General features: G+C 37.4%; 1 protein-coding gene across 27 annotated transcripts in view; it reads right to left on the bottom strand.

Annotated features, from left to right (window-relative positions):
- The window catches only part of bent (projectin protein bent), a 136,882-nt gene that overhangs the window by 28,269 nt on the left and 87,425 nt on the right, over nucleotides 1-21,188 (bottom strand). For 16 of the 27 annotated variants that reach the window (XM_065364383.1, XM_065364384.1, XM_065364389.1 and 13 more), the window contains 55 exons: nucleotides 21,114-21,182; nucleotides 17,618-17,689; nucleotides 17,392-17,451; nucleotides 17,065-17,262; nucleotides 16,631-16,675; nucleotides 16,334-16,372; nucleotides 14,648-14,795; nucleotides 14,504-14,568; nucleotides 14,263-14,434; nucleotides 13,929-14,191; nucleotides 13,720-13,864; nucleotides 13,504-13,643; nucleotides 13,287-13,431; nucleotides 13,072-13,213; nucleotides 12,876-13,000; nucleotides 12,666-12,804; nucleotides 12,378-12,592; nucleotides 12,108-12,314; nucleotides 11,720-12,031; nucleotides 11,337-11,642; nucleotides 11,110-11,257; nucleotides 10,544-10,986; nucleotides 10,173-10,475; nucleotides 9,816-10,097; nucleotides 9,195-9,527; nucleotides 8,966-9,095; nucleotides 8,703-8,875; nucleotides 8,492-8,619; nucleotides 8,367-8,387; nucleotides 7,760-7,913; nucleotides 7,393-7,692; nucleotides 7,151-7,317; nucleotides 6,944-7,079; nucleotides 6,592-6,873; nucleotides 6,214-6,519; nucleotides 5,846-6,148; nucleotides 5,490-5,771; nucleotides 5,115-5,414; nucleotides 4,873-5,047; nucleotides 4,672-4,799; nucleotides 4,318-4,599; nucleotides 4,060-4,244; nucleotides 3,866-3,980; nucleotides 3,656-3,791; nucleotides 3,394-3,560; nucleotides 3,040-3,321; nucleotides 2,828-2,968; nucleotides 2,602-2,760; nucleotides 2,227-2,529; nucleotides 1,979-2,162; nucleotides 1,652-1,903; nucleotides 1,417-1,580; nucleotides 848-1,129; nucleotides 478-777; nucleotides 229-410 (listed from right to left, as the gene is read on the bottom strand). In XM_065364383.1, the coding sequence (XP_065220455.1) occupies nucleotides 229-410; nucleotides 478-777; nucleotides 848-1,129; nucleotides 1,417-1,580; nucleotides 1,652-1,903; nucleotides 1,979-2,162; nucleotides 2,227-2,529; nucleotides 2,602-2,760; nucleotides 2,828-2,968; nucleotides 3,040-3,321; nucleotides 3,394-3,560; nucleotides 3,656-3,791; nucleotides 3,866-3,980; nucleotides 4,060-4,244; nucleotides 4,318-4,599; nucleotides 4,672-4,799; nucleotides 4,873-5,047; nucleotides 5,115-5,414; nucleotides 5,490-5,771; nucleotides 5,846-6,148; nucleotides 6,214-6,519; nucleotides 6,592-6,873; nucleotides 6,944-7,079; nucleotides 7,151-7,317; nucleotides 7,393-7,692; nucleotides 7,760-7,913; nucleotides 8,367-8,387; nucleotides 8,492-8,619; nucleotides 8,703-8,875; nucleotides 8,966-9,095; nucleotides 9,195-9,527; nucleotides 9,816-10,097; nucleotides 10,173-10,475; nucleotides 10,544-10,986; nucleotides 11,110-11,257; nucleotides 11,337-11,642; nucleotides 11,720-12,031; nucleotides 12,108-12,314; nucleotides 12,378-12,592; nucleotides 12,666-12,804; nucleotides 12,876-13,000; nucleotides 13,072-13,213; nucleotides 13,287-13,431; nucleotides 13,504-13,643; nucleotides 13,720-13,864; nucleotides 13,929-14,191; nucleotides 14,263-14,434; nucleotides 14,504-14,568; nucleotides 14,648-14,795; nucleotides 16,334-16,372; nucleotides 16,631-16,675; nucleotides 17,065-17,262; nucleotides 17,392-17,451; nucleotides 17,618-17,689; nucleotides 21,114-21,182 (10,635 nt within the window). The remainder of the gene's footprint in view (nucleotides 1-228; nucleotides 411-477; nucleotides 778-847; nucleotides 1,130-1,416; nucleotides 1,581-1,651; nucleotides 1,904-1,978; nucleotides 2,163-2,226; nucleotides 2,530-2,601; nucleotides 2,761-2,827; nucleotides 2,969-3,039; nucleotides 3,322-3,393; nucleotides 3,561-3,655; nucleotides 3,792-3,865; nucleotides 3,981-4,059; nucleotides 4,245-4,317; nucleotides 4,600-4,671; nucleotides 4,800-4,872; nucleotides 5,048-5,114; nucleotides 5,415-5,489; nucleotides 5,772-5,845; nucleotides 6,149-6,213; nucleotides 6,520-6,591; nucleotides 6,874-6,943; nucleotides 7,080-7,150; nucleotides 7,318-7,392; nucleotides 7,693-7,759; nucleotides 7,914-8,366; nucleotides 8,388-8,491; nucleotides 8,620-8,702; nucleotides 8,876-8,965; nucleotides 9,096-9,194; nucleotides 9,528-9,815; nucleotides 10,098-10,172; nucleotides 10,476-10,543; nucleotides 10,987-11,109; nucleotides 11,258-11,336; nucleotides 11,643-11,719; nucleotides 12,032-12,107; nucleotides 12,315-12,377; nucleotides 12,593-12,665; nucleotides 12,805-12,875; nucleotides 13,001-13,071; nucleotides 13,214-13,286; nucleotides 13,432-13,503; nucleotides 13,644-13,719; nucleotides 13,865-13,928; nucleotides 14,192-14,262; nucleotides 14,435-14,503; nucleotides 14,569-14,647; nucleotides 14,796-16,333; nucleotides 16,373-16,630; nucleotides 16,676-17,064; nucleotides 17,263-17,391; nucleotides 17,452-17,617; nucleotides 17,690-21,113; nucleotides 21,183-21,188) is intronic. The other 11 variants (XM_065364398.1, XM_065364407.1, XM_065364409.1 and 8 more) reach the window with 8 other exon arrangements.

The raw sequence follows: 21,188 nt of genomic DNA, 5'->3' as shown, positions 1-21,188 counted from the left end.
AATGTTATAGGTTTGATTACATTACAGAAGCATAATCTATTGGTAAAGAAGAAAGAGAAGAAAAAATTCGACTATATTCTAAGTACACGATAACGAACGATCGACGTGCATCTACGTTATTGGAAACTCAACACATACATTTTTTGGCCAATACGCACGTTTCCATCGGACAAGGGTTATGGTAAAATAAACTACGAGTTAATCTAAATCTAATTATATGACGCTTACTTTAGTCTGATTTCCAGGCACTGTGGCCGCATTAACCCAGTACAAATTGCCCTTTTCTTTTTTCTGTATTATATACTCTTTAATAGGAGATCCGCCATCCGATTTAGGTTTCTCCCATTCCAAATCAACGTGATCTTCGTCCCAATCAGTAACACTTGGTTTTTCAGGTGCATCTGGTTCATCTGCAATATTCTGCGTTAATCTGGGCAGCTCTATCATCACGTATTAAAACATAAACTGAGCACTTACCAAATTCATTTCTAGCAATGGTCGTTTTGGCAGTCTCTAGGTAATCGGAATCTCCTATCGTATTCACAGCTTTCACTCTGAATAGATATTCTTTATTGAAAATCAGTCTAGGAACGTCGTAATAAAGAGACGTGGTCATTCCAGCGTCACTCCAAGTACCGCGAGAAATATCCATCTTTTCGATGACGTAATGTAAAATGGGAGATCCGCCATCGTCGACTGGAGTTTTCCATACGAGACGACAGCTTTCCTTGGTAACATTGCTGACATCTAGAGGACCTTCAGGAGGTGATGGACGGTCTGAAAAAAGCACAATGATGAAAAATCTCATCCATGAAAGTTTCAACAAGGTGTAAAAAACGATAATTACCGAGAACGGTGACGTGGGCAGAATCTGAGCAGATTCCTAGATCGTTTTCCAGCGTCAATGTGTAACGACCTGTGTCTGATCGGACCGAGAAAGGTATCTCGAATAAGATCTTGTTGTTGTACACTTGTATATCAGCTCGACCGCCATTTTCAATTGGAACTCCGTTGATACTCCATTTGGCGGTTGGTTTGGGAGATGCTTCGATCGGTACTGAGTAATTGATCTTTTGTCCGGCTCGAACGATCAAGTCTTGCAAGCACGACTTGTCGATTTGAGGAGCCACTGCAATGATGGAACAATAAAATTCAGTTCATGAAAAGAATTGTTGGCGGGGAGGGGGGCAGATCAGGGAAATTATCACAGTTGAGAAGATCTGATCAGTTCTTTGCTTGTCTAAAGATTACAGCCAGAAACAGGCGATGGAATTTGATCAGAACAGTTTGATCTGATAGGATCGCATCTGCACATTCTCTGTATTCAATTTTTTAGTCAGGCCAGACCTCATATTAGATCAGGTCAGTTCAACTGCGAGTGGCAGGGGAGATGAATTCGAGAGAAAAAATACTCACAGAATCTTGGTTTAGTGATAACGATCTCAGAAGGATCACTGGGTTTGCCAGGACCTCCTTTATTGACAGCGACAACTCTGAATTCATATTCTTCGCCTTCTTTCAGGTCGGGCACAGTTGCTTTTGTGCTATTACCAGGAACAGTAGCTGCTTTCTCCCAAGGACTGTGGCCAGAAAAATTATCATAAGTAAAGAAGTCATGATCTCAGCTGAAAGCGAATTACGAATAACTTACCCAAGTTTGGTTCGTTTTTCAATGACGTATTCCGTAATCGGAGATCCGCCATCTTTTTTAGGTGCTTGCCATTCCAAATCGACATGATTTTTATCCCAATCTGTAGCTTTGGGTTGACCTGGTTGGCCAGGTTTACCGAATGGATCTTTTGCAGTGACAGGATAGTCTCCTTTCAGTGGCTGAGATTCGCCTTCCTTGTTCACAGCCTTAACTCGGAAGTTGTAATCGTGACCTTCGATGAGGTTTTCAACTCTGAAACAAACAGATTCAAATTAGTTAAAGTTAGCACAATAAAAAACTGACAGATAAAATGAACGCTAGACGAACCTAATGGTGGTATCCAGAGATTCACCAGCTGGTACCCATTTGAGTGTCTCTGTGTCCATTTTCTCAACAACGTAACTGGTGATTGGCGATCCTCCGTTGTCTTTGGGCGGTCTCCAGTTCAATACACATGATGATTTGGTAACAGAAGATGGCTCGAGTGGTCCTTGAGGAGGTCCAGGAGCATCTAAAAGAATCTCACGTTTATTTTATGCCACATACAAAATTGAAAGCAGGCCTCGTCTACTTACACTTCCTCGGTTTCGTTACAACAGACTGGCTCGCTTGACTTGGTTCACCTGGGCCACCTTCGTTCACAGCTCTGACTCTGAATTCGTATTCTACGCCTTCTTCTAAATTATCAGCTGTGCCTTTGCAGTATGGACTCTTCAATTCAGCAGCTTTGGTCCAGTTTGGTCTACCTTTCTCTCTCTTTTCAATGACGTATCCCATGATTGGCGATCCACCATCGTTCTTGGGCGGTGTCCATTTCAAATCAACGTGGTCTTTATCCCAATCGACGACTTCTGGAGTACCAGGAGCATCTGGTTGGTCTGTAAGAAACAATCATAACATGAGCCACCAATTCTTTGAAAAAGATCATTTCCAAAAAAAAATCAAATTACCAAATTCGTTCTTTGCTACTATGCTATGTTCAGCTTCTAGTGGTTCAGAAGCACCTTCAGCATTGACAGCCATAACTCTGAATTTGTATTCTTTGCCTGGTGTGAGATTCTCAACATCTAATTTTGGCTCAGTCGACGTTCCAGCAGGTATCCAGCGTCCTAATTAGATTGCCAAATTTGTACATCGTGCGCAAACCTCAAAATATGGCAGTGAATATGAACTTACCAGTATCCATATCCATTTTTTCAACTTCATAATGGTCGATGGGAACACCTCCGTCATCTTCGGGAGCTTTCCATTTCAACGAACATCCTTCTTTATGAACATTGCTAATATTCAAAGGACCTTCGGGTTTGCCTGGTTTGTCTGCAAAGAAACAAAAATCAAAAAAAGCTCCACAGAAATGCAGAATTTTAGAAAATCATTTTATTCCTTACCTAGTACAGTTACTTGGAACGTAGCTGTGTCAGATCCGTAATCATTCTCAGCCTTGATTGTGTAAGTTCCGGTATACTGTCTAGATGCGGGAACAATTAGAAGCTTAGTCTTGTAATCTTCAGACTCGATGGTCAGATTGTTCTTAGATTCGAGTCTAGTTTTATTCTGGAGCCAGGTTTTGACTGGAGGAGGCTCGCCACTGATTTTAACATCGACCTTGATCGTTTGTCCACCGTGGACTGTGATATCTTTAATTGTGCTGCGATCGATCTTTGGAGGAACTGTGGAAACAAAACAAAAGTGTAAGATATGGATTTAAAAATGGTACAGAATATTGTTGTGAGATGGGTTACCTTTCCTATCTTTGGCAATAATTGGATCGCTGGGTTCACTAGGTTTACTGAGACCTCCTTTGTTAACGGCGATCACTCGGAATGTATATTTCATTCCTTCGACTAAATCTGGCACTCTACCTTCACACTTATTACCAATAAGTTCGGCAGCTCTTTGCCATTTGGAACTGTAAATTTAATTAAAGAGCAGGTTAGACGAAAGCTATTCATGCTGAGGAAAATTGAATCTGAGCTGCGCATGAGATGTTATTTGAATATTTACCTGTATTGATCTTTCTTTTCGAGGATATACGAAGTTACTGGAGCTCCATGCTCATCAGCTGGTGGAGCCCATTTCAACAGAGCGCTATGTTTATCGAAATCTTTAACCACTGGTTTACCTGGTCTGTCAGGTTCGCCTGAAAAACAACGAAAATGTAAATAGAGGTATTCAAAATTGAAAAAATTTCTCATAAATTGAAAATATACTCACTAAATGGATTTTTAGCAACTACACCGAGCTCGGTTTCCAGAGGTTCTGATTCACCTTCACTGTTCACGGCTTTCACACGGAATAAGTATTCCTTACCTTCGTGTAAACCGGTTACCTGCTCAAAAAAATAACGTATAAGCACAAGAAATAAGCAAATTCGAAAGAATAGAAGGAGGGTAGGATAAAATAATCACATCAGTTTGTGGTGTTTTGGTAGTAGCGACTGGAATCCAGTGTCCGGATTCGACATCCATTCTTTCAACTTGATAATAATCAACTGGAGTGCCGCCGTCGTCTTCAGGAGGTTCCCATTTCAATTTGCAACCTTCAGCGTTAACATCGGATACTTGCAATGGTCCCTTTGGTTTATTTGGTACACCTGATCAGATAATAAAATCATGAAAAAAACGATCTCATGAAAAATGACACAGATCTCTTAGGGAAAAACATACTCAGAACGATGATTTCCAATTCGGCTTCATCAGTTCCAGAGGTATTTTTGGCAGTGATTTTGTAAATTCCGGTGTCGCCTCGTTTGGCTTTTTTGAGGATAAACGTGGTTTTGTATTCTTCGTTTTCGATAACAATTCTGTCTGGTTGATTGAGTGGTTTTCCATCATAAGTCCACGTTATGGTAGGTGCAGGTTCACCTTTTACATCAGCTTCTACTTTCAAGAAATGACCAACACGAACCTTCTTCTGTTTAAGGTTCTTGCGATCGATATGTGGAGCCACTGGAAATAATTCATCGATTAATTAATCAAGTTCGCAGTTTAACAACATTATTCGAGAGAAGGAAAACTTACAAAATCTAGGTTTGGCAACAATCGACCTTGAAGGATCACTGGGCTGACTAGGGCCAGCTTTGTTCTTGGCTACAACTCGGAATTCGTATTCATGACCTTCTTCTACACCAGTAACGCGACCATCAGTTCTGAAATTTGAAACAAGTTGTAAGTAAAGCACAACTCTGGTTGTGATTTTCGATCAACACGTGCACAACTTACCTATCACCAGGAACAGTCAAAGCATCGACCCAATTGCGACCTTCTTTGTCGCGCATCTGGATGACATATTTCTCAATCGGAGCACCGCCATCGTTTTCAGGTGGTGACCATTTCAAATCAATGAAATCTTTATCCCAATTAGTAGGTTCTGGTCTGCCTGGTTTACTTGGCTCATCTGCACAAAATTCCCAAATCAGTACCAGTTGAATTTAAATTAAAACCCATTAAAAATTCAAACATACCGAATGGATTTTTAGCAACAATCGATTTCTCAGTTTCAAGAGGTTCTGATTCGCCTTCTTTGTTGACAGCTTTTACTCTGAATTTGTATTTTTTGCCTTCTTGGAGACCCTGGATGTTGGCTTCTGGTTCGGTTGATTTACCACAAGGGATCCATTGGCCAGTATGTGGGTCTAATTTTTCAATTTCGTAGCATTGTATGGGAGATCCTCCATCGTCTTCTGGTTTCTTCCATTTCAATTTGCAGCCATTCTTGGTAACTTCGCTGACTTCCAAAGGACCTTCAGGAGTACCTGGTTTGCCTATTTGAAAGAAAAAGTAGGTAGAAGAGTAGGTTCAACACATGAAAGACGAGTCACACAGAAAGGTACACTTACTCAGGATAGTCAGATCTAATTCAGCTTCGTCTTCGCCTACGGAATTCTTCGCTTTGATTTTATAAATTCCGCTAACTTTTCTGGTAGCTTTGGTAACTAATAATTTGGTATTATAATCGATGGTGTCGATTTTCAAGACTAGATCACTTTCAACTGGTTGGTCCTTGAAGTACCAAGTAATGGTTGGAGGAGGTTCACCAATCACATCGATATCTATCAACGCTGTATGACCAGCTTTCACGACCCATTGATGGACATTGGTGCGATCAATTCTTGGTTTCACTGCAAGAAATACAAACGATAATAAAATCCAAGCCAAAGTAATGGTTCGTTTTATTGAGACGAATCACACTTACAGAATCTTGCTTTAGCTGTATGAGGCAGTGTGGGTTCACTGGGTTCACCAGGACCAGCTTTATTCACAGCACGAACTCTGAACTGATATTGCTGACCTTTTTCCAATTTAGGTACCTTGGCTTGGCATTGGTTACCTTTGACTTCGACAGCTTGAACGAAATTAGGATCATGTTTGGATTTCATTTCAATAATGTATCCGGTAACAGGAGCACCGCCATCTCTGATCGGAGGATCCCATTTCAAATCAACCATGTGCTCGTCATAATCGACAATTTCTGGTAATCCAGGAGCTCCGGGAGTATCTGCAATATGCCTTAATTAGCACCACTTCATTCTATTTCTCTCAAAAAGGTATAAAATTATTTACCAAATGGATTTTTAGCCAAAATAGAATGATCAGTTTCCAAAGGAGTCGATTCTCCTTCTTCATTAACAGCCTTGACCCTGAAGTGATATTTTTTATTGGGTTCCAAACCGTTAACTTTAAGATCAGTCTTGGAAGGATCGACGAAACTGACTGGTACCCAAACGCCAGTAGCAGTATCCATTTTTTCAACTACATATCCGGTCAATGGAAGATCTCCATCGTCTTTGGGCTTTTTCCAGTGCAATTTGCAGCCTTCTTTATGAACATCGGTTACTTCCAATGGTCCTTCAGGAGGTCCTGGTTTATCTGTAAAAATCCATACGTCAGCATTATCAACTCTGTACAAAAGCTATACCTTTTATAGGCATCGATACCTACCTAAGATGACAACATCAACGGTAGCTTCATCGAATCCATTGACGTTTTCAGCTCTAAGCGTATAAGTCCCCTTATTTTTACGAGTAGTGTCAGTAATCGTGAGTTTAGTGTTGTATTCTTGATTATCAAGCTTGATACGGAGACCGGGTTGTAATTCGGCTCCAGCCAAAAGCCATGTGAGAGTTGGAGCAGGTTCACCTTTGACATCGACGTCGAATTTAACGCTCTGTCCGGCACGAACTGTGACCTTCTGCATTTTATCACGATTGATCCATGGTTTCACTATAAAATACAGTCGTGTTTAGCAACAGAAGAAACTACGAGGGGAAGAGACGATGAAGAGGATACTAACGATTTCTAGCTTTGGCAGTATGTGGTTTAGTCGAGTCGCTAGGCTCAGAAGGACCAGCTTTATTGACAGCTCGTACACGGAATTGGTATTGGCTGCCTTCTTTTAGACCTGGAACTTTAGCTTCGCAAGCAGGGCCCTGAAAATAATCACGTTGAGCTTCTGATCTCATAAAATAGGTCAATTTATGATTGATTATGAATAACTTACAGTAGTAGTGAGAACTTCATTCCAAGCAGGTGAGAATTTCTCTTTCTTTTCAATAATATAACCAGTAATAGGCGCACCTCCGGTAGAATCTGGTTCTTTCCATTTCAAATCAACTCGATCAACATCCCAATCAACAATCTCAGGTGTACCAGATTTACCTGGGATGTCTACAAAGAAAAAAACATCACATCAGCCCATCCATCAGAAAAACCTCACCAATCACCTCCAAAAAAAAAACCAACCATATGGATTCTTGGCAATGATAGTGCTATCAGTTTCCAAAGGTTCTGATTCTCCTTCGTCGTTGACAGCTTTCACACGGAAATTATATTCGTGGCCTTCGACCAATCCCTTAACTTCCATTTCTGGTTTTTGAGACCGACCAACAGGTACCCAGCGTCCGGTTTTAGCGTCTAGTTTTTCAACTACGTAGGCAGTAACAGGAGTACCACCATCATCTTTTGGTTTCTCCCATTGTAATTTGGCGCTATTTTTGGTGACGTCTTTGACTTTCAGAGGTCCCTCGGGTTTAGAAGGAGCACCTATAGGAAGACATGGGTTAGTTTATTGGATACTGGAAGATTTTGGGAGTGAAAATTGATTGCTTACTTAATATTGTCACTTCTACGGTGGCTTCGTCTTTTCCAGAGGGATTTTCAGCCAAGATTTTATAGACTCCGGAATCTTTCCTGACGGCGTCGTTGATGGTGATCTTCGTATTGTATGGAACATTGATGATTTCCACGTTACCTTCGGATTTTACCTGAAAATTAATAATTTTGAATGAGTGACGATTTCTATGTAGGTATTTTTGTTTGAAAATCAAACTATTCAACTACCACAAGACTAAAATCACATTTCTACAGAACAATATACAAATTTATGACGAAATTTTGAATCAATCGTCACCAGACTACTCGAAGCGCTACTACAACTACTCAATAAGCGTGTTCAAAGCACAATTTCTAAATAAATACAATACTATGAGAAACTACAGAAACAGATACTACAAAAACTCTCAATACATCGTCAATTTCTACTCAACAACACCACAATCTACAGTGATCCTCACACTAAACAAATCTATACTACTGAAAGAAATTAGAATTGTACTAATTGTGTGTCAACTGTCTACAGAAATCTACTCTCTGTACTATGTTTAATTGTGTAACAGATACACCAAACAACTTTACACTTTCACTCATCATCGACTTACTTCCTTGATAACTTCTTCGGTCTGAAATCGAATAAATTAGGTTAAACTTGGAGGCTTAAATATCCAAAATCCGAATAGTCCTTGCATTTTGACACAGGAAATTCAACTTTAAAAATGAAACTTACCACACGGTCGACCAAGAACCAAGTCACAGTTGGAGGAGGTTCACCTCGAATGTTGACATCATATTTGACAGATTTGCCCGCTCTGATGACAATATTCTTCAAATTGGTACGATCGATTCTTGGTTTCACTGGGGGGAAAAAAATTATTTGAGCCTGATGGGATCTAATCTTTGGGAAAATGTTGCCAATTTATTGAAAAAATGGCACTTACAATTCTTGTGCTTGACAATATGGATTTTGGTTGGCTCCGAACCAGGAGATGGGCCAGCTTTGTTGACAGCAACGATACGGAATTGCAGTTCTTCTTTTTCTTTGAGATTTGGTATCTTACCAGTGGTCATGTTACCAGGTACTTCTGCTGCTGGTTCCCAGTCTTGTTTGAATCTGAGAAAATTGATTTAAAAAAAAATTGTTATTCAAAAACAAGAGTCAAGAGGATGAATTCTCCATTAGATCTTTTCAAATTTTACCAACCTATCTTTCTTTTCCAAAATATACTTCTCAATAGGTGCACCGCCATCATATTCGGGAGGAGTCCAAGCCAATGTGACGCTTTCATTATCATAATCGGTAATCTCCGGCGTACCAGGTTTAGTAGGTTCATCTACGAAATACCACATTAAATTAATCAATCACCCATAAACAATAATCCATCTCAAAACATATTCCACAAAAGGGTAACATCATACACAGGTTCACATACCATAAGGATTCTTGGCAGTTACGGATTTAAGGGTAGTTAAAGGTTCGGAATCTCCTTCATCATTGACAGCCTTAACTCTGAACTTATAATCGCTATTGGGATTAAGACCAGTGACCAGAGCTTCCGGATGATCACCGTATCCTGGAGCTCCAGGTACGTCTGCGGGGATTTTACCCACACGTACCCATTTACCAGTTTCAATGTCCATTTTTTCGATTTCGTATTCTTTAATAGGAAGACCACCATCGTCAGCTGGTTTCTTCCAGGCTAATTTGCAGGTAGTTTTGGTAACGTCTTTGACCTCGAGAGGTCCTTCAGGAGTGCCCGGTTTACCTATCGGATTTAATAGGATGAGCGATTGGTTCACGACGAGAATTTAGTCCAGAAGCTGAAGCGTTGGTTTTGATTTAGTGGCAGTTGGCGAATTTCTTCAGAGGCATTTTTAGGAAGTGGACAGTTAGTGAGAAGGTAAAAGCTACAAAAGAGTTAGTGCAAAGGATGAACAAGTTGTTAATGGCGGACGAATCGAGAGATTGGTCAAAATTTACAATTTTTGGACACATAAATCTCCCTAGATATTGACCAATCTCTCAAATATCATCTAATTTGCTAATTACTCACCTAAAACAGTAAACTCTAGAGCAGCTTCGTCTTTTCCTGAAGCATTCTTGGCTATAAGCGTATATTTTCCGGTATCCTTTCTTTGAGCATTTATCACAGTAATATTGGTTTGATAATCGATGTTTTCAATTTTGAATCTATCAGAATTGACAACTTCGTTATCTTTAAATATCCAAGTCAAAGTTGGAGGAGGTTCACCGGTGACGTCGACCGTCCATTTATGGGTTCTACCAGCTTTCAACGTGATGCTCTTCATACCATCACGATCGATACGAGGTTTCACTGTTTGAAAAAAAATTCAATATCAATTAATGTCCAAACCAAATCACACCACAAAATGACCCTTTAGACACATACAATTCTTATGTTTGCAAACATGAGTATTGGTAGGTTCACTGGGCACACTAGGACCAGCCTTGTTGACAGCAACGACTCTGAATTGATAAGTCATCTTCTCTCTCAAGTTGCCAACTTCGACTTCAGGTGTTGCATCTGATGTCTTGGCACATTCGGTCCAATCAGTGGAGAATTTATCTTTCATTTCGACGAGATAATGAGTAATAGGACGACCTCCGTCGCTATCTGGAGCCTTCCACTTCAATTTAACACTCTTATTGTCATAATCGATGATCTCAGGGGTGCCAGGTTTACCAGGTTCGTCTGTAAAAAGAACAAAAATATAAAATAAACATTTCAAAATGATCAGATTAAAATCAAAATCAACTCACCATAAGGATTTTTGGCCACAATAGGTTCTTCTGTTTCAAGAGGTTCGGATTCTCCTTCCTTGTTCTTGGCTTTGACTCTGATTTTATACTTCTTTTTAGGTATGAGCCCTTTAACGGTGAAATCAGTCTGATCAGGAGATACTTCTCCGGCAGGAATCCATTGGCCGGAATCCAAATCCATTTTTTCAACAACATATCCGGTGATTTCCGAACCACCATTGTCTTTTGGCTTTTTCCACGAGACTTTAATATGGTCAGCTCGTACTTCTTCGGCTTTCAGAGGTCCTAGAGGTTTGGTTGGTTTGTCCAATACGACGACGTCGGCTTTACCTTCGGCTTTACCGGAGGAATTTTCCAAAGTCAGGGTGTATTTGCCACTGTCAGCTCGGACAGAACGTCTTATGGTAAGCACGGTGTTACGTTCGTATTTATCGATTGTTATTCTGCAATAAAAACACAGCTAATTAGAACCAGGAAAAGATCATCTTATTTATTGATTGCTATTCTGCAATAAAACACAGCTAATTAGAACCAGGAAACTGTCATCTAGGTGTTCAAAATCTCACCTGTCGCCATCTGGTTTGATTTCTTCGCCGTTTATTTTCCATACAGCGGTTGGTTCGGGTTCACCTCCATATTTGGTATCGTACTTAACGACTTGTCCCTTTTTCACAACGAGATTGTTCAAATCGTCGCCGATAATCCAGGGTTTGACTGAAGAGGAAAACATTAAAGAAAATTAGGCATTATTTTCTAGCATTAGGCTTACGTTAAAATGATCGTGAATACTTACCAAATCTGCATTTAGCCACAATCGGTTTCGTGGCATCGCTCGGTTCACCAGGACCAGCCTTGTTGACAGCTCTGACTCTGAATTCGTACTGAGTTCCTTCTTTTAATCCTGGGATCGTGGCGGATGTGATGTCACCTCCTTCAATAATTTTACCTTTGACCCAATCTTTGCCGAATTTTTCCTTATATTCGATTATATATCCGGTGATAGGAGCACCTCCGTCCTTTTCTGGTTTGGTCCATTTCAAGTCAGCGTGATCTTTATCCCAGTCAGTTACTTCGACATTGTTGGGTTTACTCGGTTCATCTAGAAAATTAAAAATAAAATTGTGAATTTGCGCAAATCACGTACGTCGAATGCGTCGAGTCAAATGCTATACATACCCCAAGGATCTTTGGCTAAGACAACTTTAGCCAAAGGTGTAGGTTCTGAAGATCCTACTTTGTTCACAGCTCGTACTCGGAATTTATACTCTTTGTTCGGAGTTAGGCCCATGATATCGCAAGTCATATTATCATCATCTGGTTTACATTCGCTGACCAACTGCCAGCCTCCTTTCAAGCTCAAGTCTTGTTTTTCAACAACGTAATGTAAAATTGGAGCTCCTCCGGTGCTTTCAGATTTCTTCCATGAAAGTTTACAGCTCGTTTTGAAGATATCGGAGACGGTGACGTCTCTGGGAGGTGTAGGAGCGTCTGAAAAGCATCACAGGTCAGATAAAACCTCGTTTCAAATGAAATAGTGACCATATGAGAAGTGTGTTTGACATACCTTGCATATTGATGTTAATTTCTTTGGTATCTTCTCCTTGTTCGTTGGATAACTTAATTTGGTATTTGCCAGATTGAGCGTTGGTAGGCTTCTTGAACGTGAACGTGACTTTATCGTCGCTAACATTGATATCGACATCTTTCGAGGTCAATGGTTTGCCATCCTTGAATATTTTACCAATTACAGGCGATTGTCTCGTACCTTCGACTGTAACAACGAATCAAATTTAGTAATTTGAAATTTTCAAAGAAAAGTAAGCTCGTGATTTACCTTTATACGGTACGCTGAAGGATATAGGACGAGTAACTGGAGCTTCGACGTCATCGATATCACGAATAATGGGTTTTTCTTCACCCTTTTTCACGTCCAAGAAACAAGAAGAAGTCAGATCACCAGATTTGCAAGTGATTTCACCAGCATCGCCGAGTTCCAAACGGTTAAATATCAGCTGGTGCTTTCCACCTCCTATATTCTTGATAACGATTCTGCAAAATGGCGTTGGATTAGTTATTTTACATTTAGGATTGATTTCAGAATTGATATACAAAAAATACGAACCTGTCGTTGCCTTTGATAGGTTCTCCATTGAAGAACCAATCGACAGGAGCAGTCTGATCTTCGAGTTCTACATCGAGGACTAATTTCTCTCTTTCGACGGCAGTGGTATCTTTTAACTTCTTGTTGAATTTGTTGAGGTCTGAAATACACGTCTGGTTAGGATTTTCAAAAAATAAATAAATATGAGAGGAATGTGCCTATGCTGCTTACATTTAACGACGACTTCAGCTTCGGTTTCATCAGCATTGCTGGTACATTTGTAGTCACCAGCGTCAGTGATTTTCACATCGCTAATGATGACCTTTCGTTTACGTCCTTCTTTCACAATACGAGTTCTGTAAAATATCAGCAAATATTAAAGAAAATTCCAAAATCTGGCGAATTTTTCTCACAGAACCATATTCACCTCTTATCAGCTTTCAATTCATTTCCATTCTTGGTCCATTTGACGTCACCAGCGGCATCATCAAGTTCGCAGAGCAGAGTCAAAGTATCTTTTTCAATTAGCGTCTGGTGTTTGAGCACCTTGACGAATTTATACGGATATTCTGCGAAATAAAATAGAAATTTATACGAGTGGAAATGATTTTACATCCTCAAGGTGATTAGAATTCAACATACCGACAATTTTCGTAGTCGTGGTTGTCTTTTCGGTTTGTTTTTCCAATTTACAAGAGTATTCTCCGTTATCTTCCATTTCGCAATTTTTAATAGCCAATCGACAAACACCATTCATGTCTTTTGAAATGCTATATTTATCGCCATCCTGCACAAATCATACAGAATTAAAATCGTACTTGAACAAAGCTAGAAACATTTTAAAAAAATTCGTACTAACAGCCAATTTGGTGGTTCCTTTGTACCATCCAACGATAGCCAAGCTGTTGCTGACGGTACATTCGAAGATCGTCTCGTGTCTGGTGAATCCTTCCACGACATTTGGTAAAGGTTTAATGAAATAATAAGATGGAGCCGGTTCTGGAAACAAAATAGTCGCATTTAATCTCCAATTAAGTCAACCAAAAGATCTCAAAAAACAAAAAAAAAAAATTACCATCAACATTTAAGAAAGCAGTTGATTGAATTCCGGCAATTTCAATCGTGTATTTTCCGGTATCTTCGACTTTCGGTCCAACAATCATCATTTGATATAAATCATTATCGACTTTGAATTTATATTTCGATCCTTGGAAGCATTCCTGAAACCGAATCACGTTAAGAAACTCAACTCGAAGGCCACTAATCTAAATCCAAACCACTTACATCTTTCCTAAAGAACCATTTAGGTTTACAGTTCGGTTTAGAGAAGACAGCTTCGAAGACGACCTTCTTGTCTTTGCCTTCTTTGGCATATTGATCGACTAAAGGCTTCAAGAAAGACTCTTGTTTCCTTTCGACTTTTTTCAAAGCCGGCATAGGTTTCTCGGTTTCTTTCAACTCGCCCCAGTTCGGATCATTCGGATCTTTACCCCAACTAGCGTACTTTCTACGACGTAACATCGCTCTGAAGTCCATACCGCTGGAATCTGCGACGAAAAAAAAATCATTATTGATCATCTACATCTTTCCGAAGCTTTCCACGATTTTTAAAACGTACCGGAAACGTAGAGCATAGTTTCAGCCGAGTCTTCGCCATGGATATTACTAATGGTGACTTGATATTTGCCTTCATCGGTTGGTTTGATTTTACGCACACATAATGTAATGCTATTTGAGTCTTCGTCAGTAATGAATTTGAATCTGCCACCTTCGATGAGTTCGGTGATACCCTAAAAGACAAACAAAATATCTTGTAGCATTTTCTCAATACCTAGCTGATTTAAAATGAGTCAACCAACCTTGTAGAACTTGAAGGTAGGTGCAGGATTACCTTCAACTTGGATATCAATGTAACCAGTCTGATCTGTAATTCAAACCCCTCTCTTTTTAATACCATTTCACCTAATTATCATTTTATTCCACTCGCAAACTCTCAAAATTACCTTCAATGGCCGAATAATTTTCTTCAATTCTGACTATAACCGGAGGACCAGGCTCGCCAACGGGTCTCAATGGAGTCGATTCTTTCTCGATCAAAGCTTCGAGTTCAGCTACGCTCGGTCTTCTCAATTCGACACTAGGTCTTCGGCGCTGCTCCGAAAAAAAATCATAATCAGACTCGTGCCACTTTCAAACCATCAAACAGACATAAGCAACGAGGGTACGATCACAAATAAGCCGAACAATAAGCACAATAAGCAACATTCACAACACGAAACACGAACACAAACATAAAACATGGAATACTCCGATACAATCTTAATTCTAGGAATAATTACAAGAAAAATCCATCTATTTGAATCTTCTTCTAGATAAAGCCAAAAAAAACCACGATAAAAAATCGCTAACGAAGCGTTATTTCACTCTAACAACACGTAATTTGGGTGAAATTTCGTAATAATGGGATGATTAGCGAATCACGAACATATTTAGACGACTGTATGAGAAAAAACAGACAACTATCGATAATCTAAGAAGAGACTAGAAAACTAAAATAAATTTCTAATGATATTCTACGATGATCTCTACACAAGAAAAAAGTTTTACTACTAAAACTAAGCCTACTGCTACTTCATGAATCTACAGATCAATGATTCTATACTCGTCAGTAATCTAAAAATGAATTAAACCAAAGACAGATAAATTCAAATTAAAAAAATTACCACTACAATCTACTAATAAAACAAAAATCATTCTTCTTCCTGATCCTCGCCAAGTACATCACAAAAGCTATAAAAATTCCAGCCTTTAATTTTGTTTACCTTCGAACGTTCTATTTCTGGTCATCGTCCATAAAAATAAATTTTAAAAAACATCAGAGACCTTCATCGAATCGTACAACTATTTTTCAAATATCATCGCCAATCTAGTGCCTTGATTTCTCCCAAGTTTGCTCTAATCTACTACTAAGATATTTCTACGTTAATAAAATTGCATAACCGGTTCGCCGTAAATACGAAACTGTTCCTATCAACGTTACATAAACAGATTACTTGAATGTCAACGATGTTGCCTATCTGAAGAAGTATTAGGAGCTCAACGCTAATCTGATTCGTAAAAATACGATAATTTTGGCTAACTACGCGAATATTTTTCATCATTTGGTCCGATACAGAAGTCTTCCGAGTCCTTGAGCATCATTAGATCGATGGTGAAAGCTTCAGGCGAAAAACATGAATTGGAAATCCCGAAGAATGAAGTTCCCAGAGCTTGAGGATACTGAATTTGATTGAATTTCGGATCCAAATAAACTGACACATCGACGATCCTTGGAAAAGCTCCATCTTGACGAATATTTCCAAAACGACTGTCGAAAATCACGTTTTCTCAGACAGATCTTCAGTTTATTTCTCCTTTCCATGGAATTTTCAAAAAACATCCAATCCAATCGATCCACCAGCGTTGATTTTTCTTCGATATACGATACGATTATTATAAACTAATACAATCTTATTTACTACCGATAACAATCAAACATCGAAACCAGGACGAACACAACAAAATGGGAAGAACACATTTACACGCCACAATAAGAATAATGATGAAAATATGATGTCAAAAAAAAAAAAGTTTCAAAACTCAAAACACAAAAAAAATATTATTGCGGAATCTCACGTCACGAATCTCACCTTTGGATCTAAAACCTCACCAGGACGCAATCTTCCAGCCTGTACAAAATTATTTCGATGAGAACACAATTTTAAACTAGGTATTCTACGGGAATTTACGGGGGCACAAGAAGACAAGGTGTGTCAAGACGATACGACATATCAAGACGAATTTCACAATAGACAATAAGTATAAAATTAATAGTGTAAAGAAAAAAAAATCGACGAAAGACGTATTTCGAGCAGACATCACAAAACAAAGAGCGTGACAATTTTTACGTAGGTATTTATAAATTTCGTTTTGTCTCGATTTCTCACCTTCCGGTCATCCAGTACCTCTCCAGGACGTAATTTTCTATTTTCCTAGAATACGTACGTAATAAAATGTATAATTATTCGTTCAACATAATGGTAAAGATTTTCGTTCTACTATGTACTATGTGTAAGTGGGTGTGAGATGTATGTACAAAATAAAAGATTTGTCCATGATGAAGAAGAGAATAAGAAAAGAGCGAAAAACCATGATGAAGTTATACACGTGAAATTCTAAGAGAAAAAAAATTTCTACTCATGCAAACGCGCAGCAATCTACCCGCCTACGCAACTACTAGAGTTCTGAAATACTTGTATAGTAAGATAATGATTCAATATACAGAGAGAAGGTGGATGAACATATGAAGCCGGATTCTGGGTATTGCTTCTAATAAGGTACCTAGAGAAAATGATTACCTAAACCGTAAATAAAATCTTACTTCGTCGCTGATGAGTAAACTGGGACGTCTACTTCTCATGTCGTCGGGTATGATTAGCGAGCCTCGTCGACTCGATCCGGCTGATCCGGGCACCGACGTTTTACGAGGTTGTTCCGGTGTTCGTTCGCGGATTACTTCGATTTTAGGCGTATCTGGGGCTTTGATTTCGGGCTGTTTGATTTCTGGCGGTGCTCCTTTCTGTAAAGAATAAAATTTTAGTATCCTTTCGATCGTAAAAGTGAACAAAAAATTTAATACATATTTTAAATTATGCAAATGCTGAAATAAATTATCAAAAAGGTCAGGCAGGAGAAAACGTCTACTTACCTCGTAAATCGGAGTCAATTTTTCCTTAGGTTTCACTACATCGTCGCTTTTGCTATCTTCCTGTACATGCACAAAAATATTTACACAATAAACACATCATATTAAACGGGTCAATAACATGGAGATTGGAAACAGGTATATGGGTAGGTACAATGAACTTCGAAGGTATAACGCATAAAATAAATCAGGTAAAATTACAATTGTATGATCACGTTTGTATACTTACATTGGGCAAAGATCGCCTTTTATCTTTTAGTACCTCCTCGGTAGGTGCTTCAAGGGATGCTTTGCGAGTGTCCTTTGAATTAGTAAAGTGGATATTATACAAATGGTAATGAGTATTTACATTTATACTACGATATGTACAAAATCTAAGGTGATTTTATGAGTGTATAGGTGTGTGGTATGAAAGGGTGTTTTTTTGTGTGTTTTTTGGTCATTGTGGAAGGGGATGGTTCAAGGTTTTCATGCAATAATAGGTTGAGTAGGTATTGGCAATTATTTAACGAGATCATAGTAATATTTACAACATAGGTACTTGTAGGTACATATACTTTCAACATGGATAAAAATTTAAACGAGAAAAAAAAAGTTGAAAAAAAAACAAAAACAAACTAAAAGAATCCTAAATGCTAAAAAAAAAACAAAATTCAAAAAAAAGCTCAAACCTCTCACCTCCCCACAAAACTCTTATCAGCTGACCTTGATTTACAAGAAAAAATTCAGAAATTCCACTCAAAATGATCAGTAATTCATGGAATGAAAATCCGGATGGGGAAGTCTAGAAAAAAATTCAATTTCATCACAAATATTCAGGAATTTTTTTGAATACTTGCTCGCTAACTTCGTGAATTTTTCTTGAACGAGTTTGAAACTTTCATCCAAAATGTTTCAAAATCTGTGAATTTTTCGATAAATCAGAAATATAATACAGGAATTCCATAATTTAAAATTTGTATAGGTCTGTTTCTCTTGAATAAAGAATAAAGCACCCTATAAAGGTTTCAAACTTCAATAACTAGATGAGAAATAATTGAATCTAAAAATTTCACTATATTCAAAAATCCAGAAATAAAGAATTTCAGGAATTCAGTTGAGTTTAATGGATAAATCAGGAATTAAATTCCAGAATAGTGCCAAAAATGAGAAGTTTTTCAATCATTCATAATAAAATTCAAGCACTAAAACTCAGAAAAAAATTTTAAACACAAAACTTGATAATTCCTTCCAAAAGGCTCAGGAATTCCAGTATTTCTTTAGGATGAAACACAAGTAACCACTAACCAAAGTTGGATATTCTAAATAGCTGAGCGAGAATTTTGGAAATTTTTTCATAAAAAGCGAGACTTTTGGACACTGTTTGAAAAAATTGGGACTTTTTGGATTTTTTCCGTAAAAACGATAATTTTTAGCAATTTTGCTAAAGAAGGAAAATTTTTGTCACTTTCTGAAAAAACAAGAATTTTTCACAAATTTTGCAAAAGGAACTGATTTTTGATCATTTCTGGCGAAAAAGGCGAAACTTTTGGATACTGTTTGAAAAAGGTGAGATTTTTGGAATTTTTTTCCTCGAAACCTAGAATTTTTAGCAATTTTGTTTGAGATGGAGCATTTTTGTTAGTTTTTAAAAAAGAGAAAATTTTTGCCAATTTTTGTCAAGAAACAAGACTTTGAAAAATTTTACCAAAAAATAAGACTTTAGAGTTAGAATGACGAAAAAGCGAGACTTTTGGGTAATTTCTGGAGTTAACCAATAAAAGTACTTATTAACAACTACGAGTCAAAAAACTATACTTTTTCGCAATTTTTTTCAAAAAAGCAAGACTTTTTTCCACTTTGAGCTGAGAAAGTGAGAAAACGATACTTTTCGGCAATTTCTGGCAAAAAAGCGAAACCTTGAACAATTTTTCCTAAAAAAAAACTACAAAAAAAAACAATTTTGGACAAAAAGTGAAACTTTGACAATTTTTTTAAAAAAAAGAACTATCAGGCAATTTTCTGATAAAAAAGCGAGACTTCTGAAAACTGTTTGAACAAAGTGAGACTTTTTGGGATTTTTTCCATAAACATAACAATTTTTAGCAATTCTGCTAAAGAAGGAAAATTTCTGTCAGTTTTTGAAAAAGCGAGAATTTTTGACAATTTTTGCAAAAAGAACCAGTTTTTTGCCCATTTCTAGCAAAAAACGAGACACCCGGGCACTGTTTCACAAAAGTGAAATTTTTGGATTTTTTTTCACAAAACTGACAGTTTTAAGCAATTTTGCCAGAAAAGGAGAATTTTTAATAGTTTTTAAAAAAAGGGAATTTCTGACAATTTTTATCAAGAAACAACACTTTGACAATTTCACTAAGAAATAAGACTTAAAGGGAAAAAATGGGAAAAAAGCGAGACATTTGGGTAATTTTTGGAGGAAAAAAGTAAAAATCTTTAAACCAGCAAAAATCTGACAATTTTAGCAAAAAAAATAATAATTTTTACTAAAAAATAAGCCTTCAAGGAAAAAAATGGAAAAAAGCGATATTTTTGGGTAATTTACAATTCTTGGAGGAAAAAAATAAAAATCCTTAAACTGGAAAAAATCTGATAATTTTAGCAAAAAAATCAATTTTTGGGAATTATTGGCGTCGAATTTTTCGCAAATTTTCGAGTAATTTTTGGGGAAAAGTTACATTTTAACACGAGATTTTGCTCAGTGTTTAGCAAAAGCACGACTTTGACAATATTTTTGATAAATTTAACAAAAAAAAGTATATTTTGACAATTTAGAGGCAAAAAAACTATACTTTTTCGCATTTTTTTTCAAAAAAGCAAGACTTTATTCACTTTGAGCTGAGAAAGCGATACTTTTTGGAACATTTCTGGCAAAAAAGCGAAACCTTGAGCAATTTTTTAAAAAAAGAACTGCATGGAATTTTTTGCAGAAAAAAACAACTTTTAGCAATTTGGCAAAAAACAAGAATTTTTGACAATTTTTAGCAAAACAGCAAGACCAACGGTTTTTGCAAAAAGTACAAATTTTTGGAAATTATTGGGAAAAAACTGATCCTTTTTGGCAATTTTTGGCACGAAAAATAGGTACAAAAAAAAACTCTCGGCTGAAAAGTGAGGATTTTTGATAATAAATTTTTCAGCACAAATCAAGACAAGGAGTTTTTGCAAAAAGCAAAACTTTTTGAAAATTATAGGGAAAAAATGAAGCTCTCTGACTTCTGACAACTTCTGGCAAAAAAAGTAAAACTTATAATTAATTTTTGGAAAAAATACGACTCTTGGATAATTTTATCTAAAATTCGAGAATAGATTTACTTACTTAATTATTTTCTGCTTGGATTTTTCATGAATGCCATATTCAATGGATTTGATAATTCGGAATTAAATTCAAACTCCATCAAGAAAGTTCAGAAATTTAGGTGTTTGTTATTAATAAATTAAAACGAAGCAGAAATATGTTTTGAGCTCCACTTTGATAATTCTGAGATTTTCCACGAATGTATCAAAAAAGCAATAATTTTAATAAACTGGTAATTAAATTGAGAAATTCTATCACAGAAGTGTTCAGAAATTCAATAATTTTTTCGGGTACCCTACAGGTGATCAGTTTATAAAATTGAGAATTCCTGATATGTAAATACCTAATAATGTTCAAGAATTTTTGACACACGAACTACCTTTCACCATCCCCTATAAAATAAAGATATCGATCAAACTACATGGCTTACTTTAATCGAGCTCGACCTTAATTCTTTTTTCTCCTCAGTGGGGGCAGTTAATGAGGATTTTCTGCTACCCTATTT

The sequence above is a fragment of the Planococcus citri genome, chromosome 4, assembly GCF_950023065.1.
Source record: "Planococcus citri chromosome 4, ihPlaCitr1.1, whole genome shotgun sequence".
NCBI lineage: Eukaryota > Metazoa > Arthropoda > Insecta > Hemiptera > Pseudococcidae > Planococcus > Planococcus citri.
Note: the sequence above shows the minus strand (reverse complement) of the source record. Positions and strands in the feature narration are given on the sequence as shown.